Source organism: Rana temporaria, chromosome 6, assembly GCF_905171775.1.
Source record: "Rana temporaria chromosome 6, aRanTem1.1, whole genome shotgun sequence".
NCBI lineage: Eukaryota > Metazoa > Chordata > Amphibia > Anura > Ranidae > Rana > Rana temporaria.
In genome coordinates, this window is record NC_053494.1 from 94,889,030 (window position 1) to 94,910,459 (window position 21,430).

The 21,430-nt window shown below is 45.9% G+C and overlaps 2 protein-coding genes across 4 annotated transcripts in view; one reads left to right on the forward strand and one right to left on the reverse strand.

Moving 5' to 3' along the window:
* Nucleotides 1-8,871, reverse strand: part of LOC120943613 (katanin interacting protein) — a 227,576-nt gene extending 218,705 nt beyond the window's left edge. For 2 of the 3 annotated variants that reach the window (XM_040357002.1, XM_040357000.1), the window contains exon 1: nucleotides 8,699-8,871. In XM_040357002.1, coding sequence (XP_040212936.1) covers nucleotides 8,699-8,737 — 39 coding nt within the window. In that variant the 5' untranslated portion in view covers nucleotides 8,738-8,871. The remainder of the gene's footprint in view (nucleotides 1-8,698) is intronic. The other variant, XM_040357001.1, reaches the window with a different exon arrangement.
* A 246-nt stretch (nucleotides 8,872-9,117) lies between these two features.
* GTF3C1 (general transcription factor IIIC subunit 1) overlaps nucleotides 9,118-21,430 on the forward strand; it is a 307,903-nt gene continuing 295,590 nt past the window's right edge. The window contains exon 1 of the mRNA XM_040356997.1: nucleotides 9,118-9,443. Coding sequence (XP_040212931.1) covers nucleotides 9,223-9,443 — 221 coding nt within the window. The 5' untranslated portion in view covers nucleotides 9,118-9,222. The remainder of the gene's footprint in view (nucleotides 9,444-21,430) is intronic.

The following is a 21,430-nucleotide window of genomic DNA, read 5'->3' on the forward strand; positions in this document are numbered from 1 at the left end:
AAAGCACTCAGGCTTTCACATTGGGATTGCAGATGAGGCTTTGCTCGAATTACGCACGAATAACGCTAGAAAAACACCCCAGTGTCAAAGGGGCCTTAATGAGGATCCAATAAAATATACTCAAAAACTAAACATGGAATGATAGCTTATCAGGAATCAGGTACAGAGTCCAGAAGTCTGTCCTCCAACCTCATGGGATCACATGACTGGCGGAGCCAAATAACGCATTTCGGGAGACCCATTTCTTGGAGTAAAGACTTAGGAGTCATTACAGACTTCTGGACTCTGTATCATGATATGCCATCATTCCATTTTTTATTTGTGGGTATATTTTCCTGGATCTTTTATCCTTTAATAAAATGCTTGGGATAATGCAGTGAGTGCTTGAGCCCTTCTGTTCTTTGTGCAGGAAAAAGATTCCCTGATTAGAGGAGGGCAGCGCCACCACAATAATCCAGCCCGGTGTGCACAGTGGCTATGGCAATTTCATACTTCTCAGCGCTGAAAAGTCAAGCTTATTTGGTTGCTTAATAGCTCTTTGACATTGGGGCACTATGCACCCCATCTTCGCACCCTTGCGGAGGAAATCAGCTGGAAGAATGAGGCCTTGGTTGCTACCTTTTGGAAAAGCCTGACCAACAGAATCAGACAAGATAGTTGGTAGAATTATTGCCACAAATCTGAATGAATTAATATCACTCTGTAACCAGAATGACATTTATTTCCAGAAGACGTAATGCCAACAGCCCTTCCACAGTCCATGTATCGTTGGTCCATGAAACAGCCCTTTCCTGGCAATCATGCAGCTAGAAAGTAACAAGCTCACTCCCAAAGAACAGTTGCAAGCTAATTCTCAGTTTTTTCTCAAAGAAAGATGGTTATCCTAGGCCAGGGGTAATGAATTAAAATTCACTGAGGTCCGGTCAGCAAAATTTTCTTCCAGCAGGGGTCCGAACATCATGTCATTACCCGTTGCGCCTTTTCGCATGTGCCAAACCGCATGTTGCTGCCGCACTATTTTGGAAAAGACGTCAAGGACGTCTTTCTCCAGTTTTTTTGCGGGCAGTGCAGCCCATTAAAAAGGGCTGACCTACCCACGACATGTGCACCTCATGCACATGTACAGATCTGAACCCATTCTTACATAAGCATCCTCAGTCCCCAGTGCACATCAGAGCCCTCTTGAGGAGTGTCCTCAGGTCCTCCTTTATATCTCCCCCCTCCACAGTAATGTTCTCAGACTTCCTTGACACTAACCCCCCCGCCAGTACTGTCCTTTGCCCCAATTTACATTATCCCCCCTCATTACTATCTTCAGCCCCCTTCACATTACTGTCCTCATTGCCCCCACATCACAGTCCTCAGCCTCCCCCCTGTCATGTCCACATCTCCCACCCTGTAATATCCACATCTCCCCCCATACATCACAGTCCGCTCAGCCTCCCTCCCCCCCCACCCTAATGTCCTCAGCCCACCACATGACAGCCCTCAACAACTCCACTTTAATGTCCTCAGCGAGTTATCTTTTTCCGCTTTCCAGACCAGTGTCCTCACTCCCTGTAACTCAGAGGCATAACTAGAACCATCTGGGCCCCGGTGCAGGGAACCATAAAGGCCCCCCTGATCTCTGGTCCCGGGGCCCTTTCCAATGATCATGGTGTCCGTTTTGTCCCATGTGAAAGGGCCCTAAGGGGGAGTTCTGTGGATTGTAATATAAAGGGGAACTCTGATGTAAGGGGTGCTCTGGGAACCGATATAAGGGGGTCTCTACTCACCAAAGCCCTCACTTATATCAGAATCCCCCTTTACATTACAGTCCACGGAGCTCTCCCTTACATTGGTGTGCTCAGAGGCTGGTGAGATAAGAGAAAGCCTCCATCATAGATGGAGGCTTGGGTCAGTGGTGGTGCGCCCGGTCGCTGCCCCCTCTCTCCAACCACCCCCCTCTATCACCAATAGATAGATTCATGCAATGCATGAATCTATCAATGGCCGCCGCCGACACCCCCTATTCTTGGCACTCGCAGTTCCCCCAGCTGTGTTAGAAAAGAGAATGAATATAAGGTAGCATGGAGGAAACCACTGCTGCCCCCTCCATCCAGAACTGTCCCGCCTCCTGCTGTCGGCTCTGTGTGAGGATTACAGAGACGGCAGGGGGAAGAAAAGGCTGCTAAATGGCGGGGGGGCATTGTGCCCACCCGCCCGCCGTCTGCCCTACTGAGACAGGGTAAGTGCCGGGCAGACAGCGGTAGGGGGGGCACAGTGGGAGCATTCGATGGGCACAGTGGGAGCGTTTGATGGGGCACAGTGGGAGCGTTTGATGGGGCACAGTGGGAGCGTTTGATGGGGCACAGTGGGAGCGTTTGATGGGGCACAGTGGGAGCGTTTGATGGGGCACAGTGGGAGCGTTTGATGGGGCACATTGGCTGCGTTTGATGGTACAGTGAGGCTGCAATTGATGTTTTTTTTTTTTTTTTTCAGTTTATTTGAGCACCAGCTGCCATTGACTTGGGCAGTGGAGTTCTGCCACTGTGGTCAGCAAGCAGGCCTACTCACCTGTGCTATACATACACATAGGCTGACAGAGCATGCTGGGGCTTGTAGTGCACCATACCAGGGAAATCCCAGCAGGCTGCTGTGTTGGTAGAGGGGCACTGGAGGTGACAACAGACTCTCTCTTCATGACTGACCCACCTGTGAGCTGCTTTCTTTTCAATCACTGAGAGGTTTGAAGGAAGGAAGAAAGGCTGTCCTGGAGAGCTGTGGATCCCCTATTGTGGAGGGTTGCAATCTTTCATCCACTATCTATCTAGCTGCAGGCTGCTGAACTTTCCCTTTGCAAGGCACGGAGCTGCCAGGGATTGGATGTGGGCGGGGCTGCTGGTGCACACAGGAGGAGAAGCTCCTGCTCTCTCTATCTCCTCTCCTGTCTGAGTGTCCGGAGGAGGAGGGGGGTGGGCTGTCAGTGCGAGGTCTTGGCAGTGTGACAGAGAGTAGACGCTCTCTGCTCATAACTGCAGCCAGCAACAATGGAGCGATATCCCGGTCTCCTGAGGGCCCCCCCGCAGTGAGGGAACTACAGAGCCACTGCAACTTTGCCCCCTCACTCACCTTGCATAGACCGAAGATCGGAGGGAGGCACGGCATAGCTCCGATGGAGGGCGGGTGTTGTAAGATGATGATTGGTTGCTAAGACTGCCCTTCATCCTAGCAGCCAATCACCTGCTTGTTTACCTCCGGCAACTCCGCCCTGCATCCAGAACTGTCCCGCCTCCTCCTGTCGGCTCTGTGTGAGAATTACATAGACGGCAGGGGAAAGAAAAGGCTGCTAAATGGCGGTACCGCGGCGGGCCGCATAAGAGAGTGAGGCGGTCCGCATTTGGCCCGCGGTCCGCCATTTAGTGATGCCCGTCCTAGGCCATGTATTGGCTTATAGGGGCTTAAATACCATTGACAATAAAAATAGCTAATCATTCCCCTAATATCTGACCTCTTCAACAAGCTAAAAGGTGTTTCTTAACCAAACTGGATCTAATGCCGCGTACACACGGTCCTTTTCCACCTTTAAAAAAAAATGTCATTTTTCAGCACGTCCAAAAAAACGAAGTTTTTCCAACTTCATCATTAAAAACAACATTGCCCACACACCATCGTTTTTGAAAAATGATGAACAAAGCGCGGTGACGTACAACACGTATGACGGCACTCTAAAGGGGAAGTTCTATTTGCCTTTGGGCTGCTTTTAGCTGATTCCTTGTTAGAAAAAGATGATTTGCACTTTTTTGTCTGTTACAGCGTGATGAATGTGCTTCCTCCAATATGATTGATAGTTTTACCAGAACGAGCGATCCCGTCTCATAACTTGCTTCTGGGCATGCGCGGGTTTAAAACGTTGTTTTTGCCCACACACGATAATTTTTTACAACACGAAAAACTACATTGTGAAAAACGACGTGAAAAAATGCAGAAGCCGAAAAACGATGTGAAGCCCACACACGATCATTTTAAATGACGTTTTTAAAAGTGTCGGTTTTTTTTCATGCCGAAAAATGATCGTGTGTACGCGGCATAAGAGTCTCATGCAACCTCATCTGCACATGCCAGGGTGATAAACTGAAGACTGTGTTTTAACATCTTTAGGGACATGGTATACAAGTTTGTTGTGGTCGGTCTTCATAATACCCTCATCTTCTTTGAAACTCTGACTTCTCACTGAACCATCTCACAATGTCCATATTATGCTTCAACAACTCAGACAATAATTTGTACGTGTATCTTGAAATACCATTCCTGGGTTACTGTCAGGGAACCACCAGCTCTAACAGCCGAATTGTGCTACAACGCATGCCCGTGCGCGAGCGGGGCGTGTGCATGCGCGGTTCTGCGGGACGGCGTGCATCCACGCGCACCAATCAGAGCCCGGCCCTGCCTACTTAAGCCAGCCCCAGTCTCATGACGGGTTGCTGGTTTGTTGTCAGCTCCTGCTTGTGTAAACCTTCCTGAACCTGTGCTTGAACCTGTTTTTGACCCGGATTTGACCTGACTACTCAACGCCTTCTCCTGCACCTGACCTCCGGCTTGTCTCATTGGATCTGCTGCTGTCTCCAACCCCTGACCTCTGGCTTGCATCCCGGATCTGCTTACAGTCCCTGCCTGAACATGCTCTCAGTTGTCTGAACTTTTCCAGTAACTGACCCACTGCCAGTACCTGTTACTTTCTACCTACTGAGTCCGCTGACCAGCGCCACCTTGATCTGCTATCAACGCTCAGTCTGCTGCTGGTAACCGGTGCTGCTGGTAAACAACTGCTTGGGGCCCCGAGCTGGCCAGGGGCCCCAGCAGGGCGGGCCCTTGCCGCCCCGCTGCTTCCTCCTGCAGTCCGGTCGGCTGCGCGGAACAGGAGATTCAGTTTCCTGTTCCCGGCTGGACTGACAGGAAGTGCACACACTGAGTGTTAACTTCCTTTCAGTCCGGCCCGGGAACAGCAAACGGACTCTCCTGCCGCGCGGACGCCAACATATGCCGGCGTCTTGTGAGGCTCTGCGGAGGATAGAGGTGGGGTATAGCGGTATCCTGGATGGTGGGGAGAGGAGTGCTGCATATACAGCCCTGCATATACAGAACCACTTTCTGTGCCATTATGTATCCTTAAACCACAGATTTTTTATATATAAATATTTTATCGTATATGTCATTTTTACCAACATTATCATTCTCGTTCACACTACAATTCCCATAAAAGAAATGGAGAGAACCTATTTATTTTCAATAATTCATTTACCGTACTCCATTTTTTCGCTTGCTTCATCTCATCTTCTCATTCAATTACAGTCAAATCTAACGCATCATTGCAGTAGTCACTCTTCTCTGTTTATCCAAGATTCCCATATTTTCCTAAATAATTTAATACTTCCCCTTTTAGTATAAAGACAGTTAGCGGGATTATTGCTAACCATTTTCTCGCAATCCGTTTTCAGGCTAAGAACAGGCATCTAATTATTGCCATTTGTCTACCACTAATACTACCATCTTCCTCTATGCGCCTAAATATGCATACCACCGGGTCTAGGCTAAGAGCAGTTACAAAAATCAAGTTTATAGTATTAATACCTCCCCAATATCTGTACAACTTTGGGCACCTCCAGATCATATGAATAAGATATCTATTTGGGTCCCCACTTTGTGGGCATTTAGCTATTAAACTGGGTAGTAGGCGCAACGGCAAAAAACACATAAGCATTGATCAACGAAAATGATTTAGGTTTAAAAGTTTTTTGATGAAGTCCCATGGGAGAAATCCATACGCTTGTGTCAGCTATTGATCCAGAGCAGCCCACTCTCTGGTAAACAGGTAAAAAAGAAGATAAAAAAGTGCCACTAAATGTAGTATTTAGTACAATTTATTAAAGCCCTCATATTGGGTTACCCACAGGAGGTAGATATAATATATAATATAATACAGACTCTTTATCGATATAATCAGCATGTGTTGCGTTTCACGGTGCGGTCCATCCAGGGTCCTGGAACAGTCAGAGGGAGAATTCTGTAACAGATCACCATTGAGGTGCCGAGATCGCACCTTAATAAACTGTCCGTTTCTGTGACTGTCAGTTACAGATTCTCATTGTGCTGAGACATGTTCTCCGCTGATTACCTCAGTTTCATAAACTGTTAATGACCTGAGATCAGCGGCAATACTCTGGATCACCGCTGATCTCAGTTTAATAAACGGACACCCTTGTGGCAAAATATAAAACATTCCAGGGACTCAACATTCATTTCAGCAAATAGCTTGGGGTGTCTACTTTCCAAAATGGGGTCATTTGGGAAGGTTTTGTGCTATTTTGCCATTTTATGGCCTTCAAAACTGTGATAGATAGTGAGGAGTGAAATCAAAAATTTGCGCCCTTAGAAATCCTGATGGCTGTGCTTGGTTTTCGGGGGCCCCTCTGTAACTGGCAGGAACACATAATAGTCTGTAAGTTGTATCACCTGTTGCCCCAGGGGTAGATTTGTTTCCACTTCCTGTAACTGGCAGGAACACATAATAGTCTGTAAGTTTTATCACCTGTTGTCCCAGAGGTAGATTTGTTTCCACTTCCTGTAACTGGCAGGAACACATAATAATCTGTAAGTTTTATCACCTGTTGTCCCAGAGGTAGATTTGTTTCCACTTCCTGTAACTGGCAGGAACGCATAATAGTCTGTAAGTTTTATCACCTGTTGTCCCAGAGGTAGATTTGTTTCCACTTCCTGTAACTGGGTGACAACGGTGTATTAGTGAAATTGCACAGAAGCATTTGCACCTTGTGGACTGGGTGGTCCTAGATTTAGACTTTTTAAAGTGACACAGTCATGAGAAGAGTATGTGGACTGGCTTCATTGTCCTTCTAAAAATGCTGGTTGCCTGGCAGCACCTGATTGCTGGTCCATTCACGCTTTGTCTGTTTTGTGCATTGTGTTTGAGTGGAACTAAACCCGCTTATGCTTTTCAGCCAAGGAAGCTGCCATCTTGGCGTCTGTTTGATCTGTAACTGTCATTATGCGTCACACGTGATCAGTTATGACTCCAGCTATTTGATGGGTTGAGAGTAACCAATGTGACCGTTACATTCCTGTAATTCCGGGAAAGTCCATGCAAAAACTAAAATCCCTGCATAAGAAAAATCAGACAAAAATTTCCGTTCTGCGAACGATCGTCCGGTTTTCTGCTCATGGATGCCCAGCAAGTAATACTCCCGATATTGTGAACGAAAAAGACTGATTGGAATAATTGTATCATATCATTTGCGAACTAACAATATGCTATTCGTTGGTGGAATGTGAGACATCAACACTATGGGGGTTATTTACTTTGCACTACAAGTGCACTTTGAAGTGCAGTCGCTTTAGATACGAGGGAGACATGCAAGGAAGATAAAATAAAAAACAGCATTTTAGCTTGCACATGATTGGATTATAAAATCAGCAGAGCTTCCCCTCATTTCAGATCAACCCCATAGATTTACAACAACTGCACTTTCAGTGCAATTTGAAGCTCCCAAAAAGTACCACACATGTGGTATCTCCGCACTGAAAAGAAACAGCAAAATGTATTTTGGGGTGCAATTCCACATATGCCAATGACATGTGTGGGCAATATATCATTTAGTGACAACATTTTGTAAAAAAAAAAAAAAAAAATTCATTTTATTCAATCACCTGGGACAAAAAAAAAAAAAAAAATATTCAATGGGCTCAACAAGCCCCTCAGCAATTTCCTTGGAGTGTCTATTTTCCAAAATGGGGTAATTGGGGGGGGGGGGGGGGGGTGTACTGCCCTGTCATTTTAGCACCTCAAGAAATTGGATTTGCCTTTCGTAAATAACCCCCATAGTGTTGATGCCTCACATTCACACCAACGAATAGCATATTGTTAGTTCGCAAATGATATGATACAATTATTCCAATCAGTCTTTTTCATTCATAATATCGGGAGTATTACTTGCTGGGCATCCATGAGCAGAAAATCGGACGATCCTTCGCAGAACGGAAATTTTTTGTATGATTATTTTTATTATGGGATTTTAGTTTTTGCATGGACTTTCCCGGAATTACAGGAATGTAACGGTCACATTGGTTACTCTCAACCCATCAAATAGCTGGAGTCATAACTGATCACGTGTGACGCATCATGACAGTTGCAGATCAAACAGACGCCAAGATGGCAGCTTCCTTGGCTGAAAAGCATAAGCGGGTTTAGTTCCACTCAAACACAATGCACAAAACAGACAAAGCGTGAATGGACCAGCAATCAGGTGCTGCCAGGCAACCAGCATTTTTAGAAGAAAGACAATGAAGCCAGTCCCCGTACTCTTCTCATGACTGTGTCACTTTAAAAAGTCTAAATCTAGGACCACCCAGTCCACAAGGTGCAAATGCTTCTGTGCAATTTCACTAATACACCGTTGTCACCCAGTTACAGGAAGTGGAAACAAATCTACCTCTGGGACAACAGGTGATAAAACTTACAGACTATTATGCGTTCCTGCCAGTTACAGAGCTTGCCTATACTTGAATCTTAGCCTGGCCATCCCTGTGCCACAAACATTCAGGAGGAGAACCACATCTCCCCGCTCAGAAGAAGAAAGGTACACTGGCATGAAGTTTCCCGAGTGATATCCCACCAACTCCAATCGTATAGTGCCCACTCACTTACCGTACATGGCACAGTTGGGTGTCGCCTCGGATGCTGCATACAAAAACACAACTGTCCCCAAATGTTGTCTTCGGTTACCTAGTTTCAAACTACCAATACACAGTCAGTATCCCAACAGCCAATCAGGGTTGTGCAGCCCGGCGCTCACCAATGTCCGCAGGCCCCAGACGGAGATATTAGACGTCACGCCGTTCTACCCTCCAATCACACCTTGACTTCGACAGGTTGTAGCCAATGACATCTTTCACTTCTACGCCACCACAGCAGGCGGCCGTGCGTTTCAAAAATGTCCTCTAAACCGGCACCGGACTAGTATAGGCTGGCAGACATTTTTTTGGAGCTCTCGCTATATAGGTGAAGGGGGGACCTTCAACAAAATGGCGGCCAGAATAGGAACTTTGAATTGCTGAACAATTCGCGCTCTTGCAATATATCTCACGTTGTTCCTGTCAGCCTGTAGTTTACATGGGCTAGGCTAGTATGATGTGAGCGCGCTGGTTTGTTGTTTAGTGAATGACAAGACTATGGACGCGCTGGAATCGGTGTTGGATGAAGTGGCTCTGGAAGGTTTGGATGGGATCACAGTCCCGGCGCTATGGCTTCGGTTACAGGCTCGTGCCCCCCCTTTCCCTCTCATACTGGATGCCGCCACTAAGCAGCTTCTGTGGCAGTCCATGTTGCGGAACCAGGAGCTGGACTTGTGTGAACTCCCTGAAGAGAGGCCGCCCCTAGTGATGTGTAACAGGTCAGCACTCCTCATCACACCGTGCAATGTTTACTACCTCTTCCTTCTAATGCATCCTATTTCCATGCATACAGAAAGCTTAGAACCCCTGTCAGGTGTTTTCTTGTTGTTTGTGTCCCATTGGGGAGACTTTTGATCACTTCCTGTCTTGAAGGGGAGTTTTCTGTTACAGCTGTCTTGATAGGATGATACCCTCTCACCTCTATAACATTTTGGATTCCCCATCATGATCTCTATGTGTGTCATTGTCCCTCAGTGTGATGATGATGTGTATGCGTTTATAATTCAAGTTCAATTATTATGCCTAGTTCCTTATGCATGTTAGGAAACTGTTAACAGTTTTGGTCATGTGATCTGGGGGGCGGGGAGCTGTAGTTAGTTCTAAGTTGGCTACTGAATAAAGACCAAGCTCATGCTGTCTGCCTAGCCTTCATGTTAAATCTTTACATGGTACCAGAGGGGGTACAGAAGAGTCATGGCAGAAAACGGCAACGCAAAGAACATTCCATCCCTGGATTTGGAATCAGGAAATGTGTCTGAAAACTGGTCACAGTGGAGGGAGCTGATAGAGCTTGTGTTTGCAGGACCAGATGCAGACAGACAATTTCTGATGTGTGTGGGACAAAACGGACATGTGTGCAAGCAAGTGGGGAGGATAAAAATTAAACAGAGGTACTGTTTGCAAAGTTTGAGGCATACTGCAACCCAAGGAGAAACTCCACAGTGCAAAGGAAATGTTTTATGAGAGGAAGCAGTGTGGAGGTGAGTCTCTGGATGAATGGGTGACACAGCTGCGCTTGCTTGCCACAGACTGTGCTTTCTATGATGCTGGAGATACGATAAAAGACCGCATTCTGATGGGCAGTACGTTTAAGGAAGTTCAGGAAAAGCTGCTGCAGGAAGAAGACTTAAAGTGGAGTTCCACCCATAAATATAACATTACATCAGTAGTTTTAAAAAAATGTCATTAGTCCTTTACGAAAATTATTTTGTTTTTAGATGCCTTCAAAGTGTTGTTGCTAGGCAGAATAGTTAATCTTCCCACTTCCTGCACCTAGGTGCTTAATGCTTCCTAACCTACACCGCACAGACTCCTGGGAATGTAGTGGGTGTAACTTTCCAGGAGTCTGTGCATTCCCCAGTCTCAAAGAATCATGTGACTTGGACAGCACAGGTGCTAAAACCTGATCTGGACACTGCTTGTGCAGCACTGAGCATGTGCGAGATCTGCAAGGCTGAAATCCAGGAAGTCATACAGTCTGGCTTCATGATGCCCACACTTTAAAGTGTCTAAATGCTGTAACAACCTAACAAAATGGACCTTAGTTTACAGACTAACTTTACTAGAATACATTAAGCTTGTGTATTACAGGGGTATTTATATTTAAAAAGTGAAATTGTGGCCGGAACTCCGCTTTAAATCTTGAGAAAGCCATAAGAATTGCCAGAGCATATGAAATGTCAAAGGACATGCAGGTACTGGAAGGAACACAGCTCCAGATTAATGCTATAGAAAATCACAGCAGCCGATATGGGCAAGAAAGAACACACACAGGAGTAAAGGGCACCTATGGCCCTGGGACAAGTAACACACAAGAAGTGTGGTGTCTGTCCGACTAAGGGGCAGATATGCACGCAAAGAGGACATTTTGCCAGGGTGTGTAAACTGTCTTCACAAACTGGAAGGTCAAAAACACATTCTGTACACGCCATAGAGGACAATGCAGGGTCAGACTGCACCCCAATATATCTTGCAGCAGTACAAAAAACACATCAGTCTGCAAATGAAGCAACTCTAACAATCGCATTCAAAATAGATACAGCAGCACAAGTAAATTGTGCACCAAGCCACATACCTGGAACACCTCAGTAATGAACCCCCCTTAGAGACTCAAGACCTACCGAAACTAATGGGATATGGGGGTGAAAAGCGGAAAGTAACAGGTTGCTGTCATGCAAAATCTTCATACAAGGGATCTGAAAAGGTTTTACAATTGTTTGTGATAGAAACTCAAGCCCAAGCCGTGCTAGGTCTCAGAACAAGTAAAGAGATTGGACCTGTGAAGATCAAAATGACTGTGGATGGTGGGCACAGAGGCTGACATTAAACGTGAATATTGTGATCTATTCAAGGGCCTGGGGTGCCTCTCGGGTGTAAGCCGCATGTGTATAAAAAAGAGAGGGCACAGCCTGTCATTCACCTTTTAACTCTTGTGGTTAAAGTCAGACAAGAACTCGCTAGGATGGAGAAGCTGGGAGTAGTAAAAAAGGTCACAGAACCATCGGAATGGGTCAGTTCTATGGTTGTGGTGGAGAAGAACACAGGTGCAATTCGTATATGCATTGACCCACGTGATTTGAACAGTCATAATGAGAGAACACTACAAACTCCCCACCATAGAGGATATATCGCACAAGCTAGTAGAAGCAACAGTATTCAGTGTACTAGATGCCCATTCTGGTTACTGGCAATTGCGTCTTGATGAAGCCAGCAGTTACTTGACCACTTTTAACTCCCCTTCGGGTCGATGGCGCTTCACAAAGGTACCTTTCGGCATAGCATCTGCACAGGAAATATTTCAAAAGAAATCGCACAAATTGATCGCTGGTCTACAGGGTGTTGAAGTAATAGTTGATGTTTTGCTGGTCTATGGAAAAGATCAAATGGAACGTGACAAAAACCTTACTGCTTTGCTCAATCGGTGTGGTGAGAAGAATCTCACACTCAATCCAAACAAAATGCAGATTGGGGTAGAAAAAGTTACCGTATTTATCGCGGTATAACGCGCTCCCGCGTATACCGCGCACCCCAAAAGTGACCCCCAATCCTGTGGAAAAAAAAGTTATTTTTGTACTTACAGTTTTGGTGTCTTGCGCAGCGGCCTCGTCGGGTCCGGCGTCCTTCTGCGGCTTCGGTGTCCTTCTGCGGCGGGTCCGGTGTCCTCTTCGGCGGGTGCGGCGTCCTCCCCACTCGTTTCCCGCGCCGAGTTTTGAATACTGCGCCAGCATATACCGAGCGCAGTACACTCGGGCAGGCTCGGCAACTGTCGCGCTCACGTCCAGGACGTGACCGCGGAAGAAGCCGAGACTGGCCGAATATACCCGAGTGTACTGCGCTCGGTATATGTCGGAGCAGTATTCAAAACTCGGCGCGGGAAAGCGGGTATCGGCGTATACCGCACACCCACGATTTTGCCCTGATTTTCAGGGCAAAAAAAGTGCGCGATATACGCCGATAAATACGGTACATATTTTGGACACCAACTAACCAAAGAGGGTTTGAAGCCTGATCCAAAGAAGATTACAGCAGTTCTTAACATGAAGGCCCCAACCTCCAGAAAGAAGCTGGAGACATCACTAGGTATTTTCAACTATCCAAGTTCTCTCAGGGCCTTGCTCAACAGATAACACCGCTACGTACACTGCTACAGAAGGATGCTGTTTAGTGTTGGAATGCAAACATGGAAGAGACTTTCGACAAAGTGAAAAAAAAACTGATTATTAAACATCCAGGGCCAATACTGAAATTTTTTGACGTAAACTGACACTGTACTTCAAGTGGATGCATCCCAGTTTGGGTTAGGTGCTGTACTCGCACAACAAGGACATACTGTGGCATATGCTTCACGAGCACTGACCCCAAACGCAAGCCAAATATGCCCAAATTGAGAAAGATGCTGGCTATTGTGAATGGATGAAATTTCACCAGTACATATATGGTCGCCCGGTAGTTGTGGAAACAGACCACAAGCCATTGGCGTACATCCTACAGAAATCGCTAGCTTCTACACCTCCATGTCTGCAGCGGATGGTTATGAAATTACAGCAGTATGATCTCACAGTAAAGTATAAACCTGGAAAGGAAATTCCAATGGCAGATACCCTGTCTAGGGTGTTTCTAGAAGGACATGAAGCACAGGATAAACCTAAGTTGGAAGAACAGGTACATACAGTACTAGCGAACATTCCAATATCGGATGTACAGCTGGAGAAGATAAGACAAGACACCAAAGAGGATAAAGTTCTAGAAAAACCAACTCGTGTCGTGCAATGGCTGGCCAGAAAAACGAACAAAGCTGTGTCCTGAACTATGGGGATTCTGGCCTATGAAAGATGAGCTGTACATTAATTTGGATATCATATTTATGGGTGACCGTATTCTCATTCCTAAGTCACAACAGGCAGAAGTACTGAAACACATCCAGCGGAGGAATTTGGGCATCACTCTGTGTAAGCGCAGAGCACGGGAGTTTGTCTACTGGCCTAATTTGGACTTTGATGTTGAGACACTTGTGAAGTGTGAAACCTGCCAGACATTTCAAAAACACAATGCAAAAGAACCTCTTCTACCATGGAGAATGCTCCTTCACGGGCATGGCATAGACTGGCTACAGATATTTTTCATTTCGAGGACAACCATTACCTGCTAGTAGTAGATTACTACAGCAAATACTTTGAGCTAGTGCAGCTAAGGAACTTAAAAGCAGCAACAGTCATATGGGCTTTTAAGACATGTAGTGTGAAGAACTTGTGTCTGATAATGGGCCACAATTCTCATGTTCTGAGTTCCAGTGCTTCCTGCGTGAATGGGGAATCGGGCACAAACCCTTATCACCCACAGGCCAATGGTCTAGCAGAGAAGAAGGTGTTGGCATAGCCAAATCCATTATACTGAAAGTACAATCCTCAGGGCAGGATGTGTACCTAGGACTGTTGCACGATAGTTTAACACCTATTAGAGGTTTATGCTCACCTGCACAGCTGCCAATGGGTAGAACACTGAGGACCACAGTGCCTATTGCACCACAGAAATTGCAGCCTCAGTCTATTCCACATGATTGAGTAAGAGCTCAGAGGATAATAAACATAAAAAGGCAAAAACTGTATTTTGATAAATCTACAAAATCCCTTCGTCCACTCTGTGCTGGGCAAGCTGTGCGACTGAGTACCGGTAAACTGGGAATACCATGGGAACCTGCTCGAATTGTAGCTAGCCCATAACTAGAGGACTCAACTCTCCTTTCTCAAGAGAGCGCAAGCCCTTTACCTTTGTACCAACCTTCTGTCTGTACCAACTTCACCAGCACCTTCTACAACCAGGGTCAGCAACCAGTAGATCTGACAGGTGGTTGGTAGATCCCGCCTGGGCTTGCTGATTCGCGTTAACTTAATTGCCTTATATAATTAACCCCCCATCCAATGGTGATTTACCTTTTCTATGGCCCAAAACTTAGGCTGACTAGGATTTCTATCATGGACATCTCTGAAATCACAGTATTCATAATTTTTTTTTTTTTTTTTTTTTTTATCGTATTGATGTGTACCCTCGCGCACCCTCACCAGTGGAGGTCTAGATGTGCGACGTACATACTGGAGCTTACACGAAACACTCGAGCATGTATACAACCCCCTTCGGAAGAACAAGTGATGAAATCCTTTATCTTGTGTACTCTTCCCGTGGCCGTAGCCAAAAAAATCACTTTTCTTTTTTACATTGCTTTCTCTTGTAGTCCTACAGGCTAAACACTTCCCACAGGCATAAAAACCTGTGAGAAAGGGAGTTAAGGTCCCTATGGTCCTATTAAGTTTTTATTGGGGGGGGGGGTCTAGTGTTCCCTGGGCTAAACTAAAATGTCTCCCAAGTTGGGTGCTTTCTTGTAAGCAAAGGAGGGATGCTGAGGAAGGACTCCTCCTCCTAATAATTTATCTCGTAATAATACATTCCAGTGTCTTCTAATGATATATTCAGTCTTATTCTTTTGAATATTGTAACTGGTGAGGGTGCGCAAACACATCAATGATTTTAAAGGGGGGGGGGGTAAAGAATACAGTGTTTCCAAACATTTCAGAGATGTCAATGATAGAAATCCTGGTCAGCTAAGTTTTGCGCCATAGAAAAAGGTAAATCACCATGGGGGGGGGGTTAATTGGGCAATTAAGTCAGCGCAAATCAGGCATGGATCTATGAGACCCAGGTTTTAATGCCTAGGGCGGCCTCAAATAGATTTTGTCTTAAATAGTTTCATAATAATGGGTGAGCATAAGTAACCCTCCATCTGATTAATAGATCTTAAAGCTCAGTAGATAATCAATATTTAATAAAATATATTTACGTTATTAACCACTTTAGAACCCGGACCTTTAGGCAGCTAAAGACCCGGCCAGTTTTTGCGATTCGACACTGCGTCGCTTTAACTGACAATTGCGCGGCTTGTGCGAAGTGCCTCCCAAACATATATATATAAAAAAAAATGTTCCTCAGTTTAGGCCGATAGGCATTCTTCTACCTATTTTTGGTAAGAAAAATCGCAATAAGCGTTTATCGATTGGTTTGCGCAAAATTTATAGCGTTTACAAAATAGGGGATAGTTTTATTGCACTTTTTTATACATTTTTTTTTTTTTTTTATTTTCTTCTACTAAAGGCGATTTAATTTTTTCGTGACTGCAACATTATGGCCAGACACGTCGGACAATTTTGACAGTTTTGGGACCATTGTCATTTTTCACAGCAAAAAATGCATTGCTTTACTGTGAAAATGACAATTGCAGTTTGGGAGTTAACCACTAGGGGGCGATGAAGGGGTTAAGTGTGACCTCATCTGTGTTTTCTAAACTGTTGGGGGGCGGGCTGGACGTGTGACGTCATTGATCGAGTTTCCCTATAACAGGGAACACACGATCAATGACAGCGCTACAGTGAAGGACGGGGAAGCTGTGTTTACACACAGCTCTCCCCGTCCTTCAGCTCTGGGGACCAATCGCAGCACTCCAGTGGCGATCGGGTCCCGCGCCCCACGGCTGGGCACTTAAAGAGGACGTACCTGTACGTGCTTGTGCCCAGCCGTGCCATTCTGCCGACATCTGCAGGAGGCGGTCCTTAAGTGGTTAATATAGACTCCACACGTATGTATATTCATATAGTACGGTAGGGAAATATATAAAATGCATAATATTCTTAACATTTAATTGGTCCCGTAGATAAAGATTCCCCTTAATTGTGTTGGTAATTTAATTCCATTTTAATCTTATTAAAGCGCATAGACAGCAGAAATAAAAAAAAAAAAATAGAAAATGTATTGATAAAAGTTCATATTAGAAAACATAAAATTATCACAGTTCGATCAGCACAGTATACCAACAGGAAGTGCATATCATTTATCTCTGCATGTTGCGCCTTTTTTATGGCTTCTTCAGGAGATCTTTTACAACAGGCACTGTATATGAACTGATCACTACAATAGAAAAATACGTATTATAAATCAATAACAAAGAAAACACAATAAATACAAATACATCACAGACTTTATATGAAAACAGACATAACCCATGCACTGATCATAGTACCAACCTGTGTATTTAAGAATAAAGACCTCTCTTGATTATAGAAGGATGTGTAGGACCGACTTGGGAGTATCATAGAGAGGGGAAATAGACTGGGAGGATCTATAAGTCCATCTGCATTGAAGGTATATAAATATCTCAAAATTGTCCCTAATAAAAAATTCTAAAATATGAAAAGGGAATCTTCTAAGTAGCCTACCTTTTTATATTAACCATGCCCCATATGAAATTGGAACACACAAGATTTTTAACAACTTGGTCAAAAAGGAAACCATCAAAGAGAGAACGTTTTTCCTAATGGCAGTTGCCACAATGTTACAGGTATTCCTTAAATGAAACAAAGTCTAAACCAGGGATAAGCAATTAGCGGACCTCCAGCTGTTGCCAAACTACAAGTCCCATCATGCCTCTGCCTCTGGGTGTCATGCTTGATGCTGTCAGAGTCTCGCTATGCCTCATGGGACTTGTAGTTTGGCAACATCTGGAGTTCCGCTAATTGCATATCACTGGTCTAAACTTACAAAATTGACAGGTGAGAGAGAGCTAAATCGATCCTCTAAATACCTATTTGTAACTGGAGCACTTCCAAGGTTCCTTCCTTCAGTGGACTGAGAATCACAATGAGAGATGATTGCCTCCTTATACCCCCCTCCAGTTCGTTTGGTGCCAAAAGGACTGAGGACAAACAATAGGCTGAACAGAAGGTCCCGCCGCACCGGAAGTGACACTTGATGCCACTGCGCACACCGGAAATTTCGCAGCGGCAACTCTGAGGTGCCGGAAGATGAGTGGAAGATCGCTAAAATCACTCTATTTGCTTCCTGTCAGAAGTATGGAAAACTACGGTGGCTCAATAATGGCAAAAAGCAGCAGATTGGTGCAGAGATGGAAAAGCAAAAAATGCCCAAACAACTTGGGAACCAAGTAGAAAAATTAGAACTAGTGAACAGGTGGGGTGGCGCTTTCCACTAGGGATTATGCATTGGCCATCCATATGATGCATCTGATCCCTCATCCATAATGTCAGTAATGTCAGAATTCGTCCAGTCCAATTACACTCAGCTTGAATACACATCAATAATAATTAACACAAATTTACAGTAAGCGAAGTAAATTCTCTATTTACAATGGCTTTATCCCTATAAAAATGGCTTGAAGCTCAGATTCATTAAGTGTCGGTTCACACTGGGGTGACTTGGGATCCGACTTGTCAGACCTCAAGTCGCCCAAAGTCGCAGTACATGAGAAATGTTATAGCTAATGAGAGACGTCTTATGTACACTACTAAAGCCAATCCGACTTCTGAAAAGGTTCCTGTACTACTTCTAAGCGACTTGTACTTGCCTCCAAGTCAGATCCTCGTCTATAGTGAAGCGACTTAACAGGAAGAAGAAAAAAGTTTACCCAGTACTCCCCACTATTAACGGGCAGCCCCCCTCCTTCACACAGAGTACTTCCTGTAGGCCGTTGTCTCTGTTTGTGACCGACCTGAATGCACAATGTTTGCCAGCCCACAGGGAAGTGCATCACAGACAATGAGACATTGGGGGTTATTTACAAAAGGAAAATCCACTTTGCACTACAAGTGCACTTGGAAGTGCAGTCGCTGAAGATCTGAAATGAGGGGAAGCTCTGCTGATTTTATCATCTAATCATGCACAAGCTAAAATGCTGTTTTTTTTTTATTTCCTTGCATGTTCCCCTCGGATCTACAGCGACTGCACTTCCAAGTGCACTTGTAGTGCAAAGTGGATTTGCCTTTCGTAAATAACCCCCATTGAGTCTCTAATAAGGCTTGTGAGGCAGCGTCCATTTCTTTATGACAAGACTGATCCAAACTACAAGGATCAATTGAAGAGAGACCATGCCTGGCTGGAGATCTGTCGTCTGAGTTTGGAGAGTTGGGAAATATTGTCGCCGAGCGAACGTAGTGACAAATGCAAGTTTAACCTTATTTATTTATGTCCGTTATCCATGTGTTGTGCAAAACATCCCAGGCACTGACATACTTGACTAGGCATGATGGTAATTGTAGTTCCGGAACAACTGTAGGGCAAGAGTATGGAGAACCCTAGTGCAGTCCATCACTGATGTCTAGTTCTATTGTAAATATATGTAGATAACCACAGCCAAAATAATTATAATTTTTGGGTAAAATTTACATGTGATTTTAAACGTTATCGACTGTATAACATAGCATGAAAAAATTAAACTCAATACCTGCAGGCTTTAGAAAACTTTACAAAAAAAGCTAAAAATATATTTAAAGAATGTCACGTACCTGGTACAGAGCAGAGCCTGACATGCAGGGAGCGGCTACTCTTGTTCCTCTGACTCCGGAACCCCTGGTAGAGTAGACAGGGAGCGCTGGAGTTCAGAGTCGCACAAGCGCCTGGTAGAGATGCTGTGCAGGAACTGCGGTGGTCTCCTGTAGACTCCAAGGAGATGCCGGGGATGCTGGAACAGCAGGACAGCAGACAACTGGAGCTTGGTGCAGGTAGCCGGAATCAGTCAGCAGGAGGGAGGTGTACTGTAGTGCTGGTACAGGCAGGGTTAGGCAGGCTGGGTCAGACACAGGCGGGTGGATCAGGTACAGAGGAGAGGCAGCAGCAGAGTCGTAGTTCAAGCCGGATCGGTAACAGGCGGGCAGCAGAGTCAGACAACCCGAAGGTCAGGGCAGGCGGAGATCAGAAGGGTCAGAGACAAGCCGGGTTCACAGGAACGGAAGACAAGCAGGTATCAGGTAGGTAAACGGAACACTGAAGACTGAGCAGCAAGAGGCTATGGGATGAGCCCCATTAAATAGCCTGAACTGGCGACAAAATGGCGTTGGCACGTGCCCCGCGCGCCGTTGCCGCGATTGCCCGTGCGCACCGATGTGCCGTGAACGCGCGCTCCCATGCGCGCTGGTGCGCCATTGCCGCTATTGCGCGCACCCGTGCGCGCCACTGCGCCGTTAGCGCCACCTAGTGGCCTACCACGTCTATGACAAAGAAGTTATCAATGCAGTTAGGAAATGGCGTCCAAATGCAATTGTAGTTCACCAGCCGGTGAAAGTAAGTACAAAGCAAATTGCTCACGAACAGTGGCACCATCACAGGATCCCCTCGTAGCACTGAGGTGTGCACTTTCCATGTCATGCATAAGTGAATCCTCAAAACAGTACCTGTCATGTAGCCGGACATAATTGTGCACCACGCATGCTGCTTTGACAGCAGTAACTGCATTTTCAATGTTTTAATGCAATAGGCATATGTAACACAAACGCCATTTATTGGCAAGAATTCCAAAAACTGCACTCGACCACCCTTCTTGCCCTTGTTAGGCGATGGTTAAAAACCATCTTAGTAGTCAGGTTCCTGTTGGAGCAAGGCCTGATTAGGTGTCCCCCCCCCCCCCCCCCCCCCCCCCCCCCCCCCCCCCCCCCCCCCCCCCCCCCCCCCCCCCCCCCCCCCCCCCCCCCCCCCCCCCCCCCCCCCCCCCCCCCCCCCCCCCCCCCCCCCCCCCCCCCCCCCCCCCCCCCCCCCCCCCCCCCCCCCCCCCCCCCCCCCCCCCCCCCCCCCCCCCCCCCCCCCCCCCCCCCCCCCCCCCCCCCCCCCCCCCCCCCCCCCCCCCCCCCCCCCAACGCAAAAGCCTCATCCGCAATGAAACACATAGGGTAGCGGGGGTTCAAGTTGTGCCAGGAAGAAGACAGTTATCAGGAATATCTAGCCAATTATCTTGTAGCCTTTCACCAAAGGAGGACTTTGGAAAAATACATGAACCGCAGCTACTTCTGTAGGATCCTTTTATCTATATAGGTGAAACAGTAGTTTGCATCGGCCATGGCAAGCAGTACAAAGGAGCAATATTTTTTGTAATTGAAGAACATACTTGTGCTTCTAACAGGCTTAATGACATGCATGTGCTTTCCATCTATAGCTCCAATGCAATTGGGAAAATTGCACAGACTTCAAAACAGCTTTGCAGTATCCCGCCAATTCTCTTGTGTAGGCCTCTTCATAACTATGATGTTAAGCGTGTCCCATAAAATCTGGCAGGTTTCTCGGATGATGTAGCTGATTGTCGACCTGCCCACCATGAACTTATAATGTAGGCTAACTAGGGAATGACCGGTTGCCAGGTATCTGAAAGACAAGCTTCAAGCGATACATCAGAAAACATGGAGGCCAGAAGTGGATCTGGAATAAAAGGGTGGTACCCTATGTCCACGCAGAAGAGCTGGAGTTTGAGGCCTTTCGTGGATCTTAGAGTGTGACATAACATAATTTCATATTTGTAAATAATACTATACAGTTCTATAAAGGGTGTGCCTTAATTGTATTATATGTTTAATGCAGAACACAATCCAGTTGGGAAGAGCGAGCGAGAAAGAGGAAGGACAGGAGGCATGTCCAGAAGCAGGAGGGTCGCAGTCACTGGAGCATTTTGTGGAAGAATTGGAAGCAGCACAGGAGAGCAACCTAGGAGTGGCTTCTTCATATATAGAGCAGACCGCTGGGCCTATCTGCCTATGAATCCAATGCAGAAGCAGACCACCAAGGGAAAGGCATGGTCAAAACATGGAGCGATTTGCTGACCTTGTCAAACGGATGAATCAAAAATTGGATGATCTACAAACGAAAGACAATGGATTTGGTTTAA